The following is a 20,827-nucleotide window of genomic DNA, read 5'->3' as shown; positions in this document are numbered from 1 at the left end:
ACATACATGCTTGTTTAACCTTTTATATACATTTATATATTTATACATATACATCTTTCCCCTTATATGGTATTCTATATTTAAATACTCGCTTCTTGTTAATTATTATTTTCTTTCTTTCTTTCTTTATTATATTTAATATGTCATATCAACATCAGTTAACTTATATTGATAACTCAATACCTGTAATGAAAGAACCAATCAACAATTTTGCTAATTCTACCACAGCAGCTTATTTGGCATATCATTCATTTCATCCTATGTTTTTAGCAAATTATATTATTGGAGAAGAGCTTGGATCAGGTGGATTTGGATTTGTTGTATCTGCTCGTGAAAGAAAGACTGGTATCGAAAGAGCTGTCAAATTCATCTTTCGAGACAAGGTCCCCCCTCATAGTTGGGTTAGGGATAGAGGACTCGGTCAATTAATTCCAATGGAAATTTATATTTTAAAAAACATTCGTCACTCAAATATCATAGGTTATGTTGATTTCTATCAGGACCCTACATTCTGTTATCTTGTTATGGAATTACACGGTACTCAATGGTCTACTACCAACACAACTACCATCTCTCGATCCCCTGCCCTCTCAGAGACATCCTCTTGTAACAGTTCAGTTGTACTTGATTCTCCTGTAAATGAAGATATTCCATTCTTTGATGAAAATCCTCGAGTCATCAAAAGACGTACTTCATGTGATTTATTTGAATGTATTGAACGACATAATTATTTTGAAGAACCTATTGCTAAAATGGTTTTTAAACAAATTATTTCTTGTATTGCTTATCTTGATTTACTTGGTGTATGCCATCGTGATATCAAAGATGAAAATATTGTTATTGACGATCAATTTCAGGTACAAAAATAGATAGATAGATTTTTTTTATTTTTTCAAGTCAAATATTAATTGTATTTTTTTTTTTTTTAGGTCAAATTAATAGACTTTGGATCTGCTGTTTTATTACCTCATCACTTTGGAGAAAGGAATAAAAGTTATTCATTTACTCAATTCTTTGGTACAGTGAATTTTGCATCACCCGAAATCTTAATGAATAAACCTTATCGAGCTGAACCAGCAGAGATTTGGTCCTTAGGTGTTCTACTGTATACTATTTTATTTGGTGAAGTTCCCTTCCATGATTCTAATATGGCAATTGCTGGTCAGTTTGTTCAGCCTAAAATAAAAGTAACTTTAGAATGTTATTCCTTAATCTCTTGGATGTTAACTCGTTCACCAGAACAAAGACCTACAATTCATCAAGTTTTAATGCATCCTTGGTTCAAACAATTATAAATACTACAGTGACCTCCAAAAAAGAAAAAAAAAAGTATATTACAGCCTAATAATAATTACTACTACTACTACACACAATCTATAATTTTGCATGAATTTTTAAGCATTTATTTCATATACTTCTTATTTACTCCTTATATTAATATATTATACCCTTTTCCCCCCTTTTAATTATATTTCTTTCCACATGCTTTATATTATTTTATTTTATTTTATTCTTCAAGCAAACAAAAATATTTACACGCACACATATACAAAAAAAAAGTTTATACCATTTTTTATGCCATTAATACCTATGACAATTATTTTCCTTTTTTTATTTACTGTACATAATTCATTATTAATAATAATAATAAAGAAAATTACATATTCATTAAAATAATTTCATTGTAAAATAGAATCTCTTTTTTTTTTGTAGTACATAATGAACCTACTGTAATTTTTTTTTTAAAGAGCTTGATGATAAAAAGGTCCTTTATGTATATAGAATATTATGCTTTATAGTTTCCATTAAATGATATTCTTTAATACATATTAACTGGCAAGGTGACGATAGTATGAGAAAAGATATTATGATGATGTAAGATTCTCGAGTAACTAATAGTAACACTGTCTACAGTAAATAATTAGAAAAAGGCGGATATTTAATCAGATTTATTAAACAGTTAACAGTTACAAAAGATGGGAAAACAAGGGTGGTGGGGGTGATTGACGTATATAATATGATGTAGCTTTTTTTTTTTTTCTTTTCTTTTTTTTTTCTTTTTTTTTTTGTATATACATGTATATATATATACATGAGTAAAGAACAAGGCAATTTGAAACAAGCCTTGGTTGCTGGTGCTTGTGCTGGAACTGCTGTGGATACAGCCTTATTCCCTTTAGGTAATCTCATGATTTCTTAGTAATCACTTTATTTGATTTTGACATGATGAACATAGATACAATCAAAACTAGATTACAATCACAACATGGATTTATGGCTTCAGGCGGATTTCGTGGAATTTATTCAGGTTTATTAACAGCCGTGATTGGAAGTGCACCTGGAGGTATTTTTTTTTCTTTTCTTCTTTTATATATGTATACATCTATGATGACGGCTCTGTTTGTGTGATATTTAAATAATTTTTGTATCTATATATATATATATATATATATAAAGCTTCGTTATTTTTTGTCACTTATGAAGCTACAAAACGCGTAATGGGAGCTACTGTGGATAAAAGCCAGTATGCACCATTGATTCATATGGTAGCAGCCTCATGTGGTGAAACAGTAGCCTGTACAGTACGTGTCCCTACAGAAGTGATTAAACAGCGTATGCAGACAAAGCAGTTTAAAAAGACATCCGCTGCAGTTTCAAACGTACTACGAACAGAGGGTATTTTGGGTTTATATCGTGGATTTTTATCAACAGTGGCTAGAGAGATTCCATTTACATGTATTCAGTTCCCACTTTACGAATACTTTAAACGTCGTTATGCAGTTTTTAAAGGACGTCGTACTGAACCTTATGAAGCAGCTTTAATGGGATCTTTAGCAGGTGCTATTGCAGCAGCGTCAACTACTCCCTTAGATGTATGTAAAACACGAATTATGTTGTCTTCAAAGAATACAAATCAATATCATAAAAAGCATTATGATGGTATTATCTCCACTATGAAACGTATCGCTTCAGAAGAAGGTACTCGTGCATTATTTTCAGGTATTGGACCTCGTGTCATGTGGATCTCTATTGGTGGTAGCATCTTTTTAGGTGTATATGAAAAGGCATTAAAGACATTTGTACAGCTTCATGTTTTGGATGAAGGATTTTGAGGGGGAAAGAAAAAAATAGTCACATAATAGACGCGCATATCATCCTAAATTTAGATAGATTTTTATATATACACATATATTTATATATATAGATACGCATATTTGTATATACCTTTCTTCTCTGTTTTTATTTTTTTGTATGAAACATCAAGAAATACTTGTTAAAACTATAATTGAATATACAAATCTTTTAAAAACAACAAAGACAAAAGACATATCTAATTGGAACGTTGAATTTATTAAACAGTGTACAAATTGGTGTATTTATCTTGAAACAGAACTAAGTGTATTAACAGAAGAAGAACGTGAAAGGATAAGGCAATTAGCAGTAGCTAGTAAAGAGCAGGAAGAAATTCCTTCCATTTCAGTTCTACTGAACGCAATGCATGAATTTTACTATTTATTAATACAAAGCATCTTTTTAAGTAATTCTGTTTATTTATATGTGATGAAGCATTATAGATTCTTGACAAATACTAAAGAAACTGACATTCTATCAAAGGATTTAACTCAACTTTCAAGGAAAGCAGCGACACATAATGTCTTGGGTCAAATATTAAAAGAAATAGATCATAATTAAGAATACCTATACAAATGCTTATTTATATTTATTTATAATAAAAGAAATGCATTATATCATTTTAAGCCTTTTTTTTTAATACATATAAAATAAAGAGGTATTTTGTGCAAAACTTATTTAGTGACTGTACAAGGGTTTAAAAAAAAAAAAAAAAAAAAAAATAGTCATTAATCATCAATTCATTATTTAAATAGTCTAAAACAAAACTTACCACCAATAACACCACAAGCTAAACGATCACCGGCATTACCAGTAGAGGCAGAAAGTTCATGACCACCAAGACCAAGATCGTCTTCGTCAGCATGAACAATAATTGTACGGCTAGTATATACATGTGTATATAAAACAGTTAATAACTTGTATATACAAATATACATGTATGAATTTATTTTACCCAATGACAGAGTAAGGACCAATCAACTTGACTTGAGAATCTTCAATCTTCAAGTTAGCTTCTCCCTTCTCATTAGCTACAATATTTCCCAAATCACCAGCATGACGAACTTCAGTTTCGGGGGCACCATGAGTCTTACCGTGTGGATTATAATGAGGACCAGCGGAAATACAACCTAAAAATTTTCATATTAGTAATCCAATAAGAAAAAAAAAAAATAAAAAAATACGCGATATATTATGTCAAATAGTCATTGACTGACCCTCCCACCACCCTCGCTCTTGACTTTTTTTTTTTTTTTTTTTTTTTTTTTACAAACACACGCTAACTATGGCTTCTTTCCTCTCTCTTTTTTTTTTCGAAAATTAAATACAAAGTTATTTTCTCGATATTTACCATTGGTATTATCACCAAATTCATGGATATGGAAACCATGCTTTCCGGGCTTCAAACCAGTGAAAGAAGCCTCAATAATAGTCTTGGCATCTTCTGAAGCTTGGGAGAATTTAACAACACCAGAAACTTCGTTACCTTTAAGAACTGCTACAGCGTTAACCATTTTTTTTAAAAAAAGAAGAAGAAAATATAAAAAAAGAAAAAGAAAAGAGAACTAAAAAAAAAATGCGTTTCTTTTATAAAATATTATTCATGTGGGGTGTATTGTTGTTGTTGTTCTTCTTCTTTCCACCCACTCTTTCGTGACATGACTAAACTTTGATTTTATCCAATCAAATAGGAGTGATTGTTATTACGGACTCTAAATTGATTTGTGTATTTTATTAAAATAACAGTAACAATTTGTCAAAGAAAATATTTTTTTTTTAATACACACACACACACACAGAGCAAATCAAGATTTATTATTCATTCTTCTGCAGACATTTGATATATTTATTTAAATGCATAATCTTACACATATTCAATATTTATTCCTTTTAAAGGAACTGAAAAAGAGAAATAAATAAATACATATAATATCTTTTCTCTTTAACTTCTAGTAAAAGAACCAAAGGACAATTGTTGCTGTTGTTGTGTAATACTCGGTGATTGTTGTTGTGTTGCAGATGAATTATTAGTTGTTGACTTGTTGACTTGAGCAGTAGAAGAAGTGGCAGCAGTTGTATTAGATGTCATTTGATATAAAAGTTGTGCTAAAGTAGGATTACCATTGGCTGCTGTACTTAATAATGCTGCCATACTTGGTGATGGTTGCTGTTCATTTATCTTGTTTGTTTGTTGTTGTTGTTGTTGTACGGGAGGAGTAGATACTTGATTTGTAGTAGGGGCTGTATTCATATTATTATTCATATTTAATCCACTCACTAAAGTAGCCAATAACTGTTGTACTGAAGGCTGAGGAGTAGGAGTAGGAGTAGTGGTAGTAGGGGCTACTTGAGTTGTAGTAGTAGAATTATAAGCAGAAGTAGGAGGAACAGGAATTGTATTTTTGGCTTGAATCATATTATAAATAGTCGAAAGGGTATTAAGATCCAAATTTAATGGTTGCTGCTGCTGTTGTTGTTGTTGAGGTGGTACATATTGCTGTTGTTGAAGAGGATAGGGCTGTTGATATTGTTGTGTATAGGGTTGTTGATATTGTTGTTGAGGAATATAAGATGGAGTATTATTATAGACTTGTGGTTGTATTTGAGGATGAGAACGCTGAATGATAGTAACTGCCTCATTAGGTGTAACACTATCATATTCTAGACATTCATTTTTTTATGTTAGTAGCAGGTTTAAATATACAGGGGTTTTTTTTTTATTTTAATTTATTTTTTACCATCATATCTTACGCCTCCACCTTGATTATTTGCAGAAAATACTTGAAGATAAACTTTTCTTTTAGACTCATTAAAACGATCAATAATAATAATAGCCTTAACTCCTTCAAGTACCATTTGTTTTACTATTTCATCTTTAGATGATTGAGAATAGTGTAATATAGCAGAAGAGGTACGAATATGATATTGTGCAAATACGCTTTCAACATAATTCATGAAATTACGAAAATTTTCACTCCAAGAAATAATCTGAACAGTAGGAACTTCATGGCTATTACGTGTAGGGAGTAATTGTGTAGGATTATATGCTAATTCTCCAAAACGAGTATCTCTTCTTACGTTATTACGTCTTCCATAATTATCATTATACTCCCATTGTTGTACTTGTCGATTTCTTTGGTTATTATTCATCGGCCCAGAATTACGACTAGGAATCATAGTTCTTGAATTACTATTTCTTCTCTTACGACGAGGAGGAGGAGACCTACTACGACTATTACGTTTATTATTCGGATTTGAAAAATCACGCATATGAGGAGGAGATGTTTCTCGACGAGATGCCATCGCCTGTTCCTCAAGAACACGAGCGAAATAAGGCTTTTTCTTACAAATCTCCAAATCTATATTCAAATAAATTTCAGTTAAAAAAAAAATCCCTATTTTATTTAAATTATAAATTATTTATTTACCTAAAATAACACCATTAAAGATTTTCCCATTTTCAGCTTTTACAGCACGAGCACAAATTTCAGGGTTTTCAAAATGAACAAAACCAAAAGAATTTTTTTGTACAACTTCAATTACTTCACCATACTTGCTAAAGTAATCCATGATTTCTTGCTTATCAACAAATTTAGGTAATTGACGTACCAACATACGAGACTCAGGGCTAACAGTACTCCAGTCTATATCTCTTTTCGATAATATTTGGGCTGGTGCATCACCTCCTGGGTATCTTGAATGAGATGACGAACGACGAGAAGGATTTGCTTGTTCACTACGTCGTCTACTACTAAGTAGAGAGTACTCATCAAACTCATCTAATACTTTTGTTTCCGAGGCTGTCTCATTAATGGGGGAATTCGTTTGTTGTTCTTCAGAATTATTTTCATCAGGTCCATTCTTATTTTCAGAAGTTAATGACGACGGTGTTGTATTAGTAGTAGTGGTCGAAGTAGAAGTAGTTTCATAACTACTTGTACCTTGACCACTTCCTTTATTAGCAAATAATGCCGAGAAAAAGTCATCTACGACTGAGGATTTATTTTCACTAGTAGTTTTTGGTTCTGTCATCTCCTTAGAATATTAAAATAAAACCTTATATATATAATGTTGCGAAGTTCTATATATAAGAATAAAGAAAGAAGGAAAAAAAAAAAGATAATTCGATGGATATTTATATAAATATATGAATGTATGTATGTATATACAAGTATATTATGTTATAGTGTTTTTATAGTTCAATAGAAAAGGATAACTGGTTATATGTTATAAGTCTAATAAATAACCTTAGATATACTACTTTCTTTCTTTTTCTTTTTTGTTTTTAACAACAAGAGAAAAGCTGTATAATGATAATAAAAAGAAAAAAGGAAAAATTTAAAAAAAAAACAATAAAAAATTCTTTTTTTTTTTAGTCGTCGCCACGTCATCATTATTATCATCAACCAGATATCATTTGCTGCGTATTTTTTTTTTTTTTTTTTTTTTTTTTTTTTGCACTGAGAAATTTTGAAACTCCAATCACTCAAATATATTTGCAAGAAAAAAAAAATAGTTAAGCTTTTCAACACAAAAATATGGATGATATTGAAAAGTTAGAGCATTTATCACTTGTACAAAAAGTGGTTAGTGAACTCTATAATCATACAGGTCTTCATGAACAGGTTTTAGGTAAATAGAAAGCTTTCATAATTCCAATATTTTTATATATCAAGGGGGGAAGAGAGAAACTATGTATTTAATACATGTACTAATTTATTATTAGCCGAATTTATTATTCACTTGCATGATGAAGCAAAAGGCTCATTACCAACATTCAAAAAACTTATAAAAGAAGCAGATGCTGATTTCCCTGATTCTTTTATAGAAAACTTGGATCGTATTATCAATACACTTAAGCCTAAAAGAAAAGTCCACAGAGAAGAAGGGGTGAATGAAAAAGAACAGACTTTTCCCGGATTAGCTGTTAAAGATGATCCTGATTGGCAAAAGAAACGATTAGAGGATATGAAGGTAGCAGATGATATGTTGGCTGAATTAGAAGGACTTGAATCAACAGCTCCTACAAAATCTTCAAACAAGCGTCGACATGAGAGTCCCTCACCTGATAGAAGACATAGTAGACGTCATCGCTCTCGTTCACCTTCTCGTCGTCGTAGTCCTCCAAAACGTTATGAATTAGATGATACTCCTGTGATCTACAAGATCTATAACGGTACTATCACAAACATTAAAGAATTTGGTGCATTTGTAAGATTAGAAGGATTAAAACATCGTGTGGAAGGATTAGTTCACGTTGGTTCCTTGATCCAAGGTCGAGTGAATCATCCTCGTGAAGTTGTAAAAACAGGTCAATCAGTAAAAGTCAAAATTATGTCTGTTGCTGGTTCTCGTATAAGTTTATCTATGAAAGATGTCGATCAACGAACAGGAGAAGATTTAACACCTCATTTACGTGCACGATCAAGAGAAGAAATTGAAGCAATGACTTCTCGTAATCCAGATCGTCCATCTTATATAATAGACTCTAAAAGTTCTGGCATAAGTTCTAAATTAATAGACGATACACCTTCTCGAATGATCAAACGTATGTCTTCACCTGAACGTTGGGAATTAAAACAATTAATTGCTTCCGGTGTTGTTGATCCAGCTGATTATCCAGAATTAAATGAAGATAATGATTTTGCTACAAATATGGAAGCAGAAGAAGAGATTGATGTTGAAGTACGTGAAGAAGAACCACCTTTCTTGAAAGGACAGACGACAAAGACATTAGATCTTAGTCCTGTAAAAGTGGTAAAAATTCCTGATGGTACCTTAAATCGATCTGCTTTAGCAGGTGCATCCTTAGCTAAAGAACGTCGAGAATTGCGACAACAGCAACAACAGCAAGAACTTGATGCAGTGCCACAAGATGTGAATACACCTTGGTTAGATCCTATGGCTGGTCCTAGTGGAAGACAGTTTGCTCAAGATGCTAGAGGTACTGCAGCTGGTTCTAAAACTGATCAAATACCTGAATGGAAGAGGGCTACTTTCAACAATGCCACTACATTTGGTAAAGTGACTAGTTTATCAATTCAAGAACAACGTGAATCTCTCCCTATTTATAAACTTAGAAATTCTTTAATCAATGCTATTCGTGAGGTAAGAAAAAAAATTATTTTATTTTTTTTTTTATGTTTGCTTAACTGGAGAAAAATATATCATAATTCTATTTTAGAATCAATTCTTGATTGTTGTTGGAGATACAGGTTCAGGAAAGACTACACAAATGACACAATATTTGGCAGAGGAAGGATTTGCGAATACTGGTAGAATTGGCTGTACTCAACCACGTCGTGTGGCTGCGATGTCAGTAGCTAAACGTGTTGCTGAAGAAGTAGGTTGTCGTGTAGGTCAAGAGGTTGGTTATACTATTCGTTTTGAAGATTGTACTAGTCCTGAAACACGTATTAAATATATGACGGATGGTATGCTTCTAAGAGAATGTCTTATTGATCCTGAAATGAGTCAATATTCTATTCTTATTCTTGATGAGGCTCACGAAAGAACAATATCTACTGATGTTCTTTTTGGTTTACTCAAGAGAGCTGCTAAAAGGCGTCCCGATTTGAAATTGATTATTACGTCTGCCACTTTAGATGCTGATAAATTTGCTACCTATTTTAATAACTGCCCAATTTTCACTATTCCTGGTAGAACCTATCCTGTTGAAGTTTTGTACACAAAGGATCCTGAATCAGATTATTTAGATGCTGCATTGATCACTGTTATGCAAATTCATCTTTCTGAACCTCCAGGAGATATTTTATTATTCTTGACAGGTCAAGAGGAGATTGATACAGCATGCGAAATTTTATTTGAACGTATGAAAGCATTAGGTAATGATGTGCCGGAGTTGATTATTTTACCTGTTTATAGTGCTTTACCGTCAGAAATGCAATCACGTATTTTTGATCCAGCCCCTCCTGGTAGTCGTAAGGTAGTTATTGCTACCAATATCGCTGAGACTTCGATTACTATTGATGGTATTTATTATGTTGTGGATCCTGGTTTTGTCAAACAAAACAAATGGGATGCTAAGCTTGGTATGGATTCATTGGTTGTTGTGCCTATCTCTCAAGCTGCAGCAAGACAACGTTCCGGTCGTGCTGGTCGTACAGGTCCTGGTAAATGCTATCGTCTTTATACCGAAGCTGCCTATCGTAATGAAATGTTACCAAACACTATTCCTGAAATCCAATTGCTAAATTTGTCTATGACCGTTTTAACATTAAAGGCTATGGGTATTAATGACTTGCTTCATTTTGATTTTATGGATCCACCACCTGAAAACAACTTGATTCAAGCTTTAGAGCAATTATATGCCCTTCAAGCCTTGGATGATGAAGGCCTCTTGACACGTTTGGGCCGTAAAATGGCTGAATTTCCACTTGAACCCCAGCTTTCTAAAATGTTAATTCAATCAGTTGACTTGGGCTGCTCAGAAGAAATCTTAACGATCGTTGCTATGTTGACTGCTCAAAATGTTTTTTATCGACCCAAGGAGAAGCAAACACAAGCAGATCAAAAGAAGGCCAAATTTCATCAACCTGAGGGCGATCATTTGACACTGTTAACCGTATATAATGGATGGAAAGCAAGTAAATATTCAAATGCATGGTGTTTTGATAATTATATCCAAGGTCGTAGTATGAAGCGTGCACAAGATGTTAGAAAACAATTACTTGGTATTATGGATAGGTAAATATATGTGGATGCGTATTAAAGGTTAAAGCTAACCATATTTATTTATTTTTTATTTTATTTTATTTGTTAGATATCGACATGATATTGTATCTTGTGGTCGTAATTATACAAGAGTTTGCAAAGCTTTAGTTTCTGGTTATTTTAGAAATGCAGCTAAAAAGGATCCACAAGAAGGTTACAAGACTTTACTAGAAGGTACACCTGTTTATATTCATCCTTCGAGTGCGTTATTCAATAAGGGTCCAGAATGGTAAATTTAAATAAATCAATACACAACAAAATGGCCTTATATATATATATATATTATATGTTTATTTTGTAGGGTTATTTATCACGAAATTGTGTTTACATCAAAAGAATATATGCGTGAAGTAACAGCAATTGATCCTAAATGGTTAACAGAAGCAGCACCTACCTTCTTCCGTATCGCGGATGCCAATAAGATTTCTAAGCGTAAGAAGCAGGAGAAGATTGAACCATTGTATAATCGTTATGAAAAGCCTAATGAATGGCGTCTTAGTAGAGTCAAGCGTGGTGGAAGAATTAGCCAGACATTTGGTTAAATTATATATTCATATCCATATTTCGAACTAAAATACGTATATATTCATAATGTAATAAAAGAATTGTATTTTTTTTTTCTTTTTTCTTTTTATGAGGATATAATACTTATTCGTATGTAATTTTATTATACAATCATTTCTTTACGATTAATATAAAGATGATAATAAATAGCTGGAGTTCTTGGTTTATCGTTTGATTGAGGTAAGTATTTTAATACATGAAGGGTTTTGGTCCATTACTAACTATGTTTTGTCCAAATAATTAAATGCTTCTACTACTGCCGATTAGTATACCATGAGTACTCCCAAGCAAAGTATGTGATCATCATAGCATATTTTATTAGATACGGGAACTAGCCCTGTGTGAGACAATCGATTGATAGTATTCATGGCTCTGCTTTCGGGCTCTTCTCGTTCTTTTTTTTTTTTTTTTTTTACAAGTTTGCAAATAAAATAAACCCGTCTACTTGAAAAGACTGTGCATTCTCTTCATCTCCTTTTTACCTTGTGTGTCTCTTAAAAGGGGTTTTTAGTTATTATCTTATTGAGCTGGTCTGTGCAATCTAGTATCATTTAGATACTATCTGCTCACATAGATTGAAGAAAAAAAAAAGTTAAATATGTAATACACTTTTTATTTAATCATATTAAAACGAATACAGCCTCTCCTGGGCTCATCCGTTGGCCATCAACATGCTCGATATTGCATGAAATGGACTATCTAATCCTCCAATGCTGTTTATCTCTTAACTGAGTGATTAGCTTAGTCTACCTCTTCTGGATTTTACATATTTTCTTTCTAATCTACATTTGTGTAGATATATTTCTCCCTAACTTTAGCCTTTATTTCTTTACATCTCGTCTCGAAAAGGACTTTTCAGTTTCCATTCGTTTTTCTTTTTGAACTAACTACTAGGGCAAAACAGTTTTTACAGCTTCGTGCTCATTGGTCACAATAATAATAATAATACTTTATCATTGTTTTTCATTAGTAAAATAACATTAGATATACGATTCCAAATATACTAGTACTTAAAGCTATTATATAAATGCTATTTATTTTTCTTTTTTGAATTGAACTTCAATATTGCTTATACCAACAGGCTCACCAGACTAAAAAGTAACATTAATATACATGCAAATAATACACTTTTTTAATTACTACCTTTTCGTCATATTCGGCCCATTCACCTTCTGTAAGATCAATATCTTCAAAAATAGTATCAGATTCAGCACCTTTTGCAGTCCAAGATTCCTATACATGTACATGATTAGTTTTCCATTTCGTACAAGTTTATAGTTGTTATAATACTCTAGGTTGGAAATCAACTAATTCTAGACCACGACAATCAAACTGAGCAATCTGTTGGAATTCTCCATTTTTTTCAATTTCGTAACCTTTGACTTTAAAAGAAGGCTCAAATTCTATTTAAATTCTATTTAAATTATATATTTCTTTACGTCTCGTTTTTTTTTTTTTTTAAAGAAAAAAAAAAGGAAAAAAGCTTACGTGCAGACATATCACGTTTACAGAACTTGCAACGCATAACCAAATTAGCAGAACCACGGGAAGAATTCATTTCATATTCATCCTAACAAAAAAAAAAAAAAAAAAAAAAAAAAAAAAAAAAAAGTAAATGACTGAAGAAAAGAAAAAAATAACAAATTTCCATGTACCTGTTGATTAAAAGAAATCCAAGATTCATCAACTTCGTGACAACTAGTACATTCAATCTAACATATAATAAACATTATATATATGAATCATTAGAATGCCAATATACATATATAAATGTTCTCCTATTTACTTTAAAGTGCCATTCATAATTGTCAACTGGAGATAAACCAGTAACGTTCTCGAGATCTGCTTTAAGATATAAACCTAATTTCTACAATAATAATTATAAAAGCCCGAGTAAATAAAATAAAAGCCTTATGACTAAAAAAAAACACTATATACATACAACCATATTGTTTTAATTATTATTAATAAATGTTACTATTACTATTGTTCAAGAATTTGTAATAAATGCTTGATAGTCAAAAAAAAAAAAAAAAAAAAAAAAAAAAAAAAAAAATCTAACGATTTGAACCTTTAATAGTGCTTGTCGTTCGAGACAGTAGGACAAACTTTATGTGACTGCTTGACAACAGCCTTTCAAGCTACGATGACCTGTGGTGATGGCGTTCTTATAACTTATCAAATCAAGGTGTATTCCACTATAAAACTTTCTATAAATATGCATTTGTTTAAATAAAATACATCTTTTCGTCTGATAATCGTCATCAGAAGAAGGATAGCTGTTGAAAAAAAGAAAAAAAAAAACTACACAAAGTAGAAGTCCAAAAAAACCCTCGTATAGAAAAGCTTTATCACTTTTAAAATAAATAGTTTATGGACATTTAATCTGATTGTATTTGAGTCTTACATTAAGTATTCATTTATTTCTGTATTATTTGTATTATATAAGAATACATAATCAAAAGAATAAATATTAATTTTATGATAAAGAATAAAAGATAAAAAAAAAGGGAGAAAGAAGACGAAAAAGAAGTATAGTTTGAGACTTGTTTATTCAATGTAAAAAGAATGATATAAAGACTATTTCGTGTCTACACAACCACTTATATTTATACTAATGAATCCTGAATCAAAGAAGTAAAAATAACTATAAAAGAACAAGAGCCATGAAACAATGTTAATATTCAAATAGATACGTCTTGTTGATTCAAAAGACTGATCTATGGATTATCTACTGGGTGTTATAATAATCTGATTTAAGATTTTAATTGTTTGATCTGAGTATATAGATTCCTGATGTCTTTTTATATTTTTGTCTTATTAGGTCATAGACGATCTGAAGAATCTTTCATCAAAGTTATAAAAATAAATATTTAGAACTGATACGATATCATATTTAGTTGACATATTTAGATGATTGGATGTCAATAGAGTTTATATTATATTACTTATAAAATGTTATATACAGGAAGATATGATGCCTTTTATTATATACTCGGGCTCATAATTTATCCTTTATTATGAAATTCATCTTTTATAATATTACTTGTGCTTAAATTCAGAGCTTGCTCTATAATAAATATCATAAAAAGGTTCATATATACTATAACCCAACCGATATAACAAAGTATATCATTTGATGTTCCAATATAACTTATTTATAATGATAATAATAGTAAGTGTTACTAATAAAAGAAGTAGTTTTTTTTTTCTGTTCATACATATATATTATAGACTGTTCCATAATCCAACGATAAGGGTTACAAAAAAAAATGAAAGCAAATCAAAGTAGTAGTAGTGGTAGTAAGTAACACTGGTATTGTGTAGTGATTATTAACATTAGTAAGGATGTGTTGGTAGTAGTATTGTAGTTATAAGTATAAATAGAGGTGGTGGTATAAGTGAGGTGCCTATAGTAAATATAGCCCTATGTGTATCCTCTATTTCTGATGAAAGTAAGACGGGTGTTTGGAGAGTGACTAGAATTCGCAGCATATTTAGCCCAAGCCTAGGCTGTGGAATCGAATCACTTCAAGGGTTCCCCACCAAATCAAATGAACCCTTAATTTTTTTAATTATTCTTGTTTTTTGTACTACACCAATAACTCCTTTTTTTTTTTTACAGCAGCAGCATGAATAATGACGATGATGAAGAAGGATGATATATTATAGCTTCATTCTACCAAGCAATGGTAGTGGGTACAGGAGGAACAGTAGTAATTACAAATTTTCTATTATTACTTGATACTATTATAGTCAGATTATATATCAGAAATAAATTCTTACACATGAATGTATACTATGTACCTTGGTATCATTATGGTCTTCAAGCCATAGAAAGATAATAGAGTGTCTAAAAAGCCTTATTTTAAGCATATACAGATATAAATCTATAGTTGCTGTGTTTGATCATAATGTACATCTCAGGAAATAATCATAAGTAAACGTAATATGCAGACTCTTTTAATTGATTAACAGCAAGCTTCTCTAGCTAATAATACATTATGTTATGGCTTACTTAGGAACAAAGACTATAAAAAAAAAAGCTCTACCAAAAATATTGTAATAACAATCAATATCTCTCTATAAACTAGTGTAAAGAAGAATGTTCTCGATTACTTCAAAAAAAGAAGATATTGACAAATATAACAATTCTGTCACTGTAACAGTAATAAATGCAAGGATATTTCTTTTCCAGAAATATTCAACATTTTTTTTTTTTTTTTTTTTTTACTTTATTTTACTGAGACGTTATCTAGATATTGTATAAACAAAATGAATAATCTCAACTCTTCCTTTATCCAATTTTACATCTAAAGTTAATATTTTGCCTCATAAAAAAAAAAAAAGTTGAAATGAATTACCTAATAAATCCCTTGTTCCGTGTAGTATATTATCAAATACTTGTCAATGCCTACAAACCTGAAGGCTAAAAGAGGTTAAGGATAATATTTCAAAAGCTGTAAATTATACAATGAAGACAGCAGTAATATGAACATTATTGCTATGGATTATTATTATTTTTTTTTTTAAGGAAGAAATAGGCATCATCAGAACAAATTATTCTAATTGATATCTTTGTTACAAAAAAGAGATATTTATACTGTTCCTCGTTTATATTTGGTATATTGTAACATATTATATATCATTCTTCTTATCTCCCTTTTAGTCTTTATAAGATTCCTTTACAGCCATTATAATCATTGGAATAGAACCGATTCATTTCAATGTACGTTAAATAAAATAAAATAATAATAATTATTTTACAGTAAATCTAAAGTGTCTTGATTATGATATGATCTGTATCTTTTTGTGAACCTAATTTGAATGTATGGCTTCCCGCTTTATAGAAACCTTGACATGTATAAAAGTTAATAGCTGAAGGGTTATACTCCCAAACACCTAACTACACCACATTATTTGTTTGTCTAATTGATGGGCTTTTTCAAGACTTGATATCATGAGCTGATTAAACAAGCGGATCAAGGAATTCATTATTTATAACATATCTTTGTATTTAAAAGGGGTGGAAAATATTACTGTGAATGCAAGTCAAAGATACTTAAACTGGTTTTCATAGCATACATCAAAGAATTTAAAATCGTTAATCTTTACAACATCATTTTGGCAAACGATGTATGTGAGTAAAAAAATGCTTTTAGGCACAACATAAGGGAGACTAAATGAGATGCATATTAGTTGCCTAATTAGGAAAAAGAAAGTTTATGAGAATATAAACAAAAAAGTGAAAACAAAAGACATTTATTTTACTTACTTTTCTTTTCTTTAACATAAACACATTTCATATAGTCATAAAGAAGATACAAAATTGACAACATTTTACTATTCTACACATTGTTACTTTTTATAAGAAAGAAAGAAAGAAAATTAAATAATGTAACTGTGTGTGTGTGTGTATTAAATGTGGGGTAACACATATTCCTATGGATTTCATATGATTGTGACTGTAATTTACAACAACGACCTCCTTGTTCTTATAAAAAAGTAGATATTCAAAGTTATTTTTTCTTCTTTTTCTTCTTTATTATTACTATTTCTTCTGTAGGTAAGTCATTAAATAATACTATTTTATTCTTCTTCTTCTTCCCTGCCCTAGGAGGAAATTCTTTTTCTCATGGTTACCGCTTATGTAACGCCTTCTGAATCAACAAGACACCCTATCTTGCCCTCCTTGAATTAGGAGGACATTGTAGGGTATCTTGTTGATTCAGAGGGCGTTACATATTGTGATAGCTATGGGTTTTTTCTAACCTCCTAGTAAAAATAAAAAATACAAGAACAAAGAAGGTGCAACGAATCCTAGCCTCCACGCGGCCACCTTTGGACTGCAGTAATTATTACTGTTGACGAATTGGGGATTCACTTTTTTTATATATGAAATAAAAATGAAAATAAAATACAATAAATAAATATCTCTTTTTTTTACGCGTCTTTTAATAATCTTGTGCCTTCTTTAACTATTGCTTGTATAATAAAATATCTTTTTGCTCCAAATTGACTTTAAGAAGTATAAAAACAAGTAGAGAAGTTATAAAATAATTGACTTAAATAATATAGGAGATATAAGATGTAATGTAGTAGTGATTATGTAAACTATTGACTAATATTTTATCAGAGAAACTATCATGATTGTTATTCTTCCTTTACAATCAAATTTTTTTTTTTGAAATCCCATTCATATAAAGCTTTTAAATGATTTAATAATGAGTGGTTTCTTTGGTTCTAGTGAAACTACTTCAAAATGGGAGTAGATATTTAAGCAAGCTATTTCTAATGTAGAAACAACTTTTGATTCTTTTCTCGAGCAACCTATTTCTCAACGACAGTCATCAGCAAACGAAGGTAAATGATGTTCTAATGTCCCTTATTAATCTTCTTCTTTCTTTCTTTGTTATGATAACGAACACTACTTTGCACTAGTTTTCTACTGAAAAAAAAAAGTATGAGTATATTAACACCATTAGGATTATAAAAAAAAAAAAGAATCTACATAGTAAATTGTTAAACGACTTTAATACCATTACTGAAATACAGTGTACATAAAAGAAAGGGAGAAAGAGAACACTACAACAAGAGTACTTTAAAGAATATGTATTTGATATACCTAATAATAATGTAACTTTGACGTGCCAAAGAATTTAAGTGAGTTTCACATTTCTGCTATACTCTCTAAGAAAAAGTAAGCAAACATAATAAGTAGCCCATTACATGTACATATATACACATATACTTTTCGGTGATGACTATATGAACCTTTCTTTTTTTATCTACTTTTCTGACAAGCATATGAAGTACGTTTGATCCAAACAATATGACAGAAATCAACGTGCTATACTTAAGCTGATAAGATGACTAATCATTGTATGAAATGGACGCATGAAGTTAGCCAACTAGCAAATATCGTTCTGGGTAATCCTTTTGAGAGAATAGACCCTTTCAACAGCGGTAATGTACACCTTGTTTCTTTCTTTTAAAAAAAAATAAAAAATAAAAAATAAAAAATAATCTGCATTTACACATTTTGCCATGAGCTGACTTATAATGTCATGTACCTTGATTAAACAAGCGGATCAAGGAATTCTATCTAGATTCCCTTGAAAAACTCTCTTGGTCCACTACATCAAATAATATTAAAACCTCTAACACTTCATTATCTACAACATATCTTATTCGGTAGTAACTAACACTTTTCTGATTCACATCTTATGTCAGACTTCTTTAACAATTCTTATAAATAGCTAAATAAAAACTATTGACCTTAGAACTATTGTTCGCTCTCATTGACTCTTTTTGTCTTAATGTTATTTTTTTATTTTTTAATATTTTTTATTTGATATTCTAGAAGAAATATCACATTTACACTATGTTTTGCTTATCATTGTCTCGTAACGTCAATATCTATTATTATATTATTTTTCTCATCACAAGAATGTCTTGTATACCGAACTCAAATAATAGTGTATGCATGTATGCATAAAGTGCATTACTGATAACTATAACATCATTCGGTCCTTCATGACTCTGACCTATATATATTATAAGATATTATGTAATACATCATCATATACATAACGATATTACAAGCCAAATACATAACTAGAACACTACAACTAACCTGATGAAACTTTGATACAAAAACTACTGCCTTATTCACACACAGCTTCAAGCCGCTCACAATGGTATAAATTAGTCTCCAACTCTCTTTGATAAAAAAAATGTGAACTTGTGCTGGAAACATTGGACCGTCGTGTTTTTAAATCGCTGAAACAACAATTGTTACAAGAAAGTAATGACACTCTCTGTAATGGTCCAAATGCCCAAACGATCTCTACTTGTCGTCCAACCTTGGTGATTGATCCTATTTTATGGCTCCCAATGACGCGTATGGAGCGTAACCAGGTACTTCACTGGCGTCTTGGTTGGCTTCCTGGTGGAAAACCTCGTCCCTATCTTTTCCATCCTGCAGTTAATATTTCTCGTATCCATGCTACTGAATGTCTGCACATACACCGTCGTCTACAAATGCCCAGATCCATCAAAGACCCTCTTTCTTTCTTACTAAAAATTTTTCCATCTATCTCTTTCTGGTCTGTACGTTGGCCTGAAATTTTCCTGATCCTACATGAATTGGATCATATTTTTCATAGTGAAGATCTTCCTCCTCTTCCAACTGATATAGATGCTAATTTGGTGAAATGGTTGCAATGATAAAAATGCTAGTTTCTCTGTCTTGTTTCTGATTTTTTTTTCTTTTTATCTATCTTTCTTTCCTTTTACTTTCCTCTTTATTATTTTTTCTTTATTCTTCAATACTTTTTTCATTTTCCCTCTTGACTCTTAGGAGGTTTTTTTTTGTTTTTTTTTTTACTCTTAATCTTATTAACTAATGCGGGCAATGCATATATTAAAATTATTGTGCGCATTATGGTCACTTTTTCTTTTCCTTTCATTTAATCGTACCAAGAAAAAAAAAAAGCTACATTTGATTACCGATCCCCTTTATTAAAAAAACCAGAAACCTATTTACAATATGTTGTTAAGTGTTTATTTCCCATTACTATCGCTATGACTACTCAAAAGCCAACTCATTTTATAGATACGTTCCATTCTGAGGCATACGAAAAGCTCTTTTTCCCAGGTAAAATGTCTTGATTTTCATCTTGATGATTTACATGCTCATTATTTCTTTGTAGAATTTTTTATAGCAGAAGAGCCCCGCAAATGCTTATCTTATGCAACTTTTACAAAAAATTCCTACAATTACCACTCGAAATGGAAATAAAGCTCTCACAAAAGATACAAAAATAATGCAAGCTTATGTTATTCCTGGTACAATAGCAGATACAGTGTTACGTCAAATGGAAGGTGCTTTAAAAGTAAGAATAGGTATAAAGAAAAAATCGTAGAGAAGAGCTAATAATAAAGTTTGTTTAGTCTGCAAAAGGAAAAGCGATTATTAATGAGTTCTGGAAAAACTCTAGTGCTATTGCTTCAACCTCCATTAGTTATGAAAAATCGAAGGTAAGCTACATTATTCTCTTAGTTCACTATTAAAAAAAATTTTTTTTTAATTTAAAATGTCTTTATAGTACCAATTACGAGGACAAATGGCCGAAGAAGTTGCCGATGAAGGCGAAAGTAGAAGTAGGAAGAGACAACGAGTACGAATTATGCGATTGTTCAAGAGCAACGAAGTAGAAGGCGAAGAAGATGAAGGTGAAACTCAAGACATTCCCAACAATAGTGGCGAAGAAGAAGACGAAAATGATATTGATGGTATTTGGGAATCCTGGAAAAGATTATTAAAGAGTATAAGAGAATCCACTGTTTTACCTGCCTTAAGGTAATATAATAACTTTGCATTATTTAATAATTA

At 30.9% G+C, this 20,827-nt stretch overlaps 7 protein-coding genes across 7 annotated transcripts; 4 read left to right on the top strand and 3 right to left on the bottom strand.

Annotated features, from left to right (window-relative positions):
- Positions 1–188: 188 nt before the first annotated feature.
- BX663DRAFT_440071 (kinase-like domain-containing protein) lies at positions 189–1,295 on the top strand (the record flags this gene model as incomplete). The annotated part of the gene is made up of 2 exons (XM_051523375.1): positions 189–857; positions 930–1,295. The coding sequence occupies 2 exons, from the start codon at positions 189–191 to the stop codon at positions 1,293–1,295; spliced, it is 1,035 nt and encodes a 344-aa protein (XP_051379976.1).
- A 797-nt stretch (positions 1,296–2,092) lies between these two features.
- Positions 2,093–3,113, top strand: BX663DRAFT_532574 (mitochondrial carrier domain-containing protein; the record flags this gene model as incomplete). Its single annotated transcript, XM_051530471.1, has 3 exons — positions 2,093–2,180; positions 2,237–2,344; positions 2,458–3,113. 3 exons carry the CDS (start codon positions 2,093–2,095, stop codon positions 3,111–3,113), a joined length of 852 nt encoding a protein of 283 aa, XP_051379975.1.
- A 139-nt stretch (positions 3,114–3,252) lies between these two features.
- BX663DRAFT_554440 (uncharacterized protein) lies at positions 3,253–3,693 on the top strand (the record flags this gene model as incomplete). Its single annotated transcript, XM_051531527.1, has 1 exon — positions 3,253–3,693. One exon carries the CDS (start codon positions 3,253–3,255, stop codon positions 3,691–3,693), a length of 441 nt encoding a protein of 146 aa, XP_051379974.1.
- On the bottom strand, positions 3,690–4,692 carry BX663DRAFT_519230 (copper/zinc superoxide dismutase). Its single transcript, XM_051528972.1, has 4 exons — positions 4,484–4,692; positions 4,088–4,262; positions 3,905–4,014; positions 3,690–3,817 (listed from the first exon to the last, which is right to left on the bottom strand). The coding sequence occupies exons 1-4, from the start codon at positions 4,644–4,646 to the stop codon at positions 3,807–3,809; spliced, it is 459 nt and encodes a 152-aa protein (XP_051379973.1). The 5' UTR covers positions 4,647–4,692; the 3' UTR covers positions 3,690–3,806.
- Positions 4,693–4,914: 222 nt separating this feature from the next.
- Positions 4,915–7,250, bottom strand: BX663DRAFT_519225 (uncharacterized protein). The gene is made up of 3 exons (XM_051528971.1): positions 6,561–7,250; positions 5,871–6,491; positions 4,915–5,793 (listed from the first exon to the last, which is right to left on the bottom strand). Exons 1-3 carry the CDS (start codon positions 7,162–7,164, stop codon positions 5,075–5,077), a joined length of 1,944 nt encoding a protein of 647 aa, XP_051379972.1. The 5' UTR covers positions 7,165–7,250; the 3' UTR covers positions 4,915–5,074.
- A 5,214-nt stretch (positions 7,251–12,464) lies between these two features.
- On the bottom strand, positions 12,465–13,378 carry BX663DRAFT_488735 (uncharacterized protein; the record flags this gene model as incomplete). Its single annotated transcript, XM_051524838.1, has 7 exons — positions 12,465–12,521; positions 12,574–12,663; positions 12,721–12,833; positions 12,919–13,000; positions 13,086–13,142; positions 13,217–13,297; positions 13,373–13,378. The coding sequence occupies 7 exons, from the start codon at positions 13,376–13,378 to the stop codon at positions 12,465–12,467; spliced, it is 486 nt and encodes a 161-aa protein (XP_051379971.1).
- A 6,827-nt stretch (positions 13,379–20,205) lies between these two features.
- Positions 20,206–20,798, top strand: BX663DRAFT_576112 (uncharacterized protein; the record flags this gene model as incomplete). Its single annotated transcript, XM_051532157.1, has 3 exons — positions 20,206–20,327; positions 20,386–20,472; positions 20,541–20,798. The coding sequence occupies exons 1-3, from the start codon at positions 20,259–20,261 to the stop codon at positions 20,796–20,798; spliced, it is 414 nt and encodes a 137-aa protein (XP_051379970.1). The 5' UTR covers positions 20,206–20,258.
- Between the last annotated feature and the right edge of the window lie 29 nt (positions 20,799–20,827).

Source organism: Cokeromyces recurvatus, assembly GCF_025118155.1.
Source record: "Cokeromyces recurvatus strain NRRL 2243 chromosome Unknown BX663scaffold_26, whole genome shotgun sequence".
Lineage (NCBI taxonomy): Eukaryota > Fungi > Mucoromycota > Mucoromycetes > Mucorales > Mucoraceae > Cokeromyces > Cokeromyces recurvatus.
This window is presented reverse-complemented; position numbering and strand designations above follow the sequence as displayed.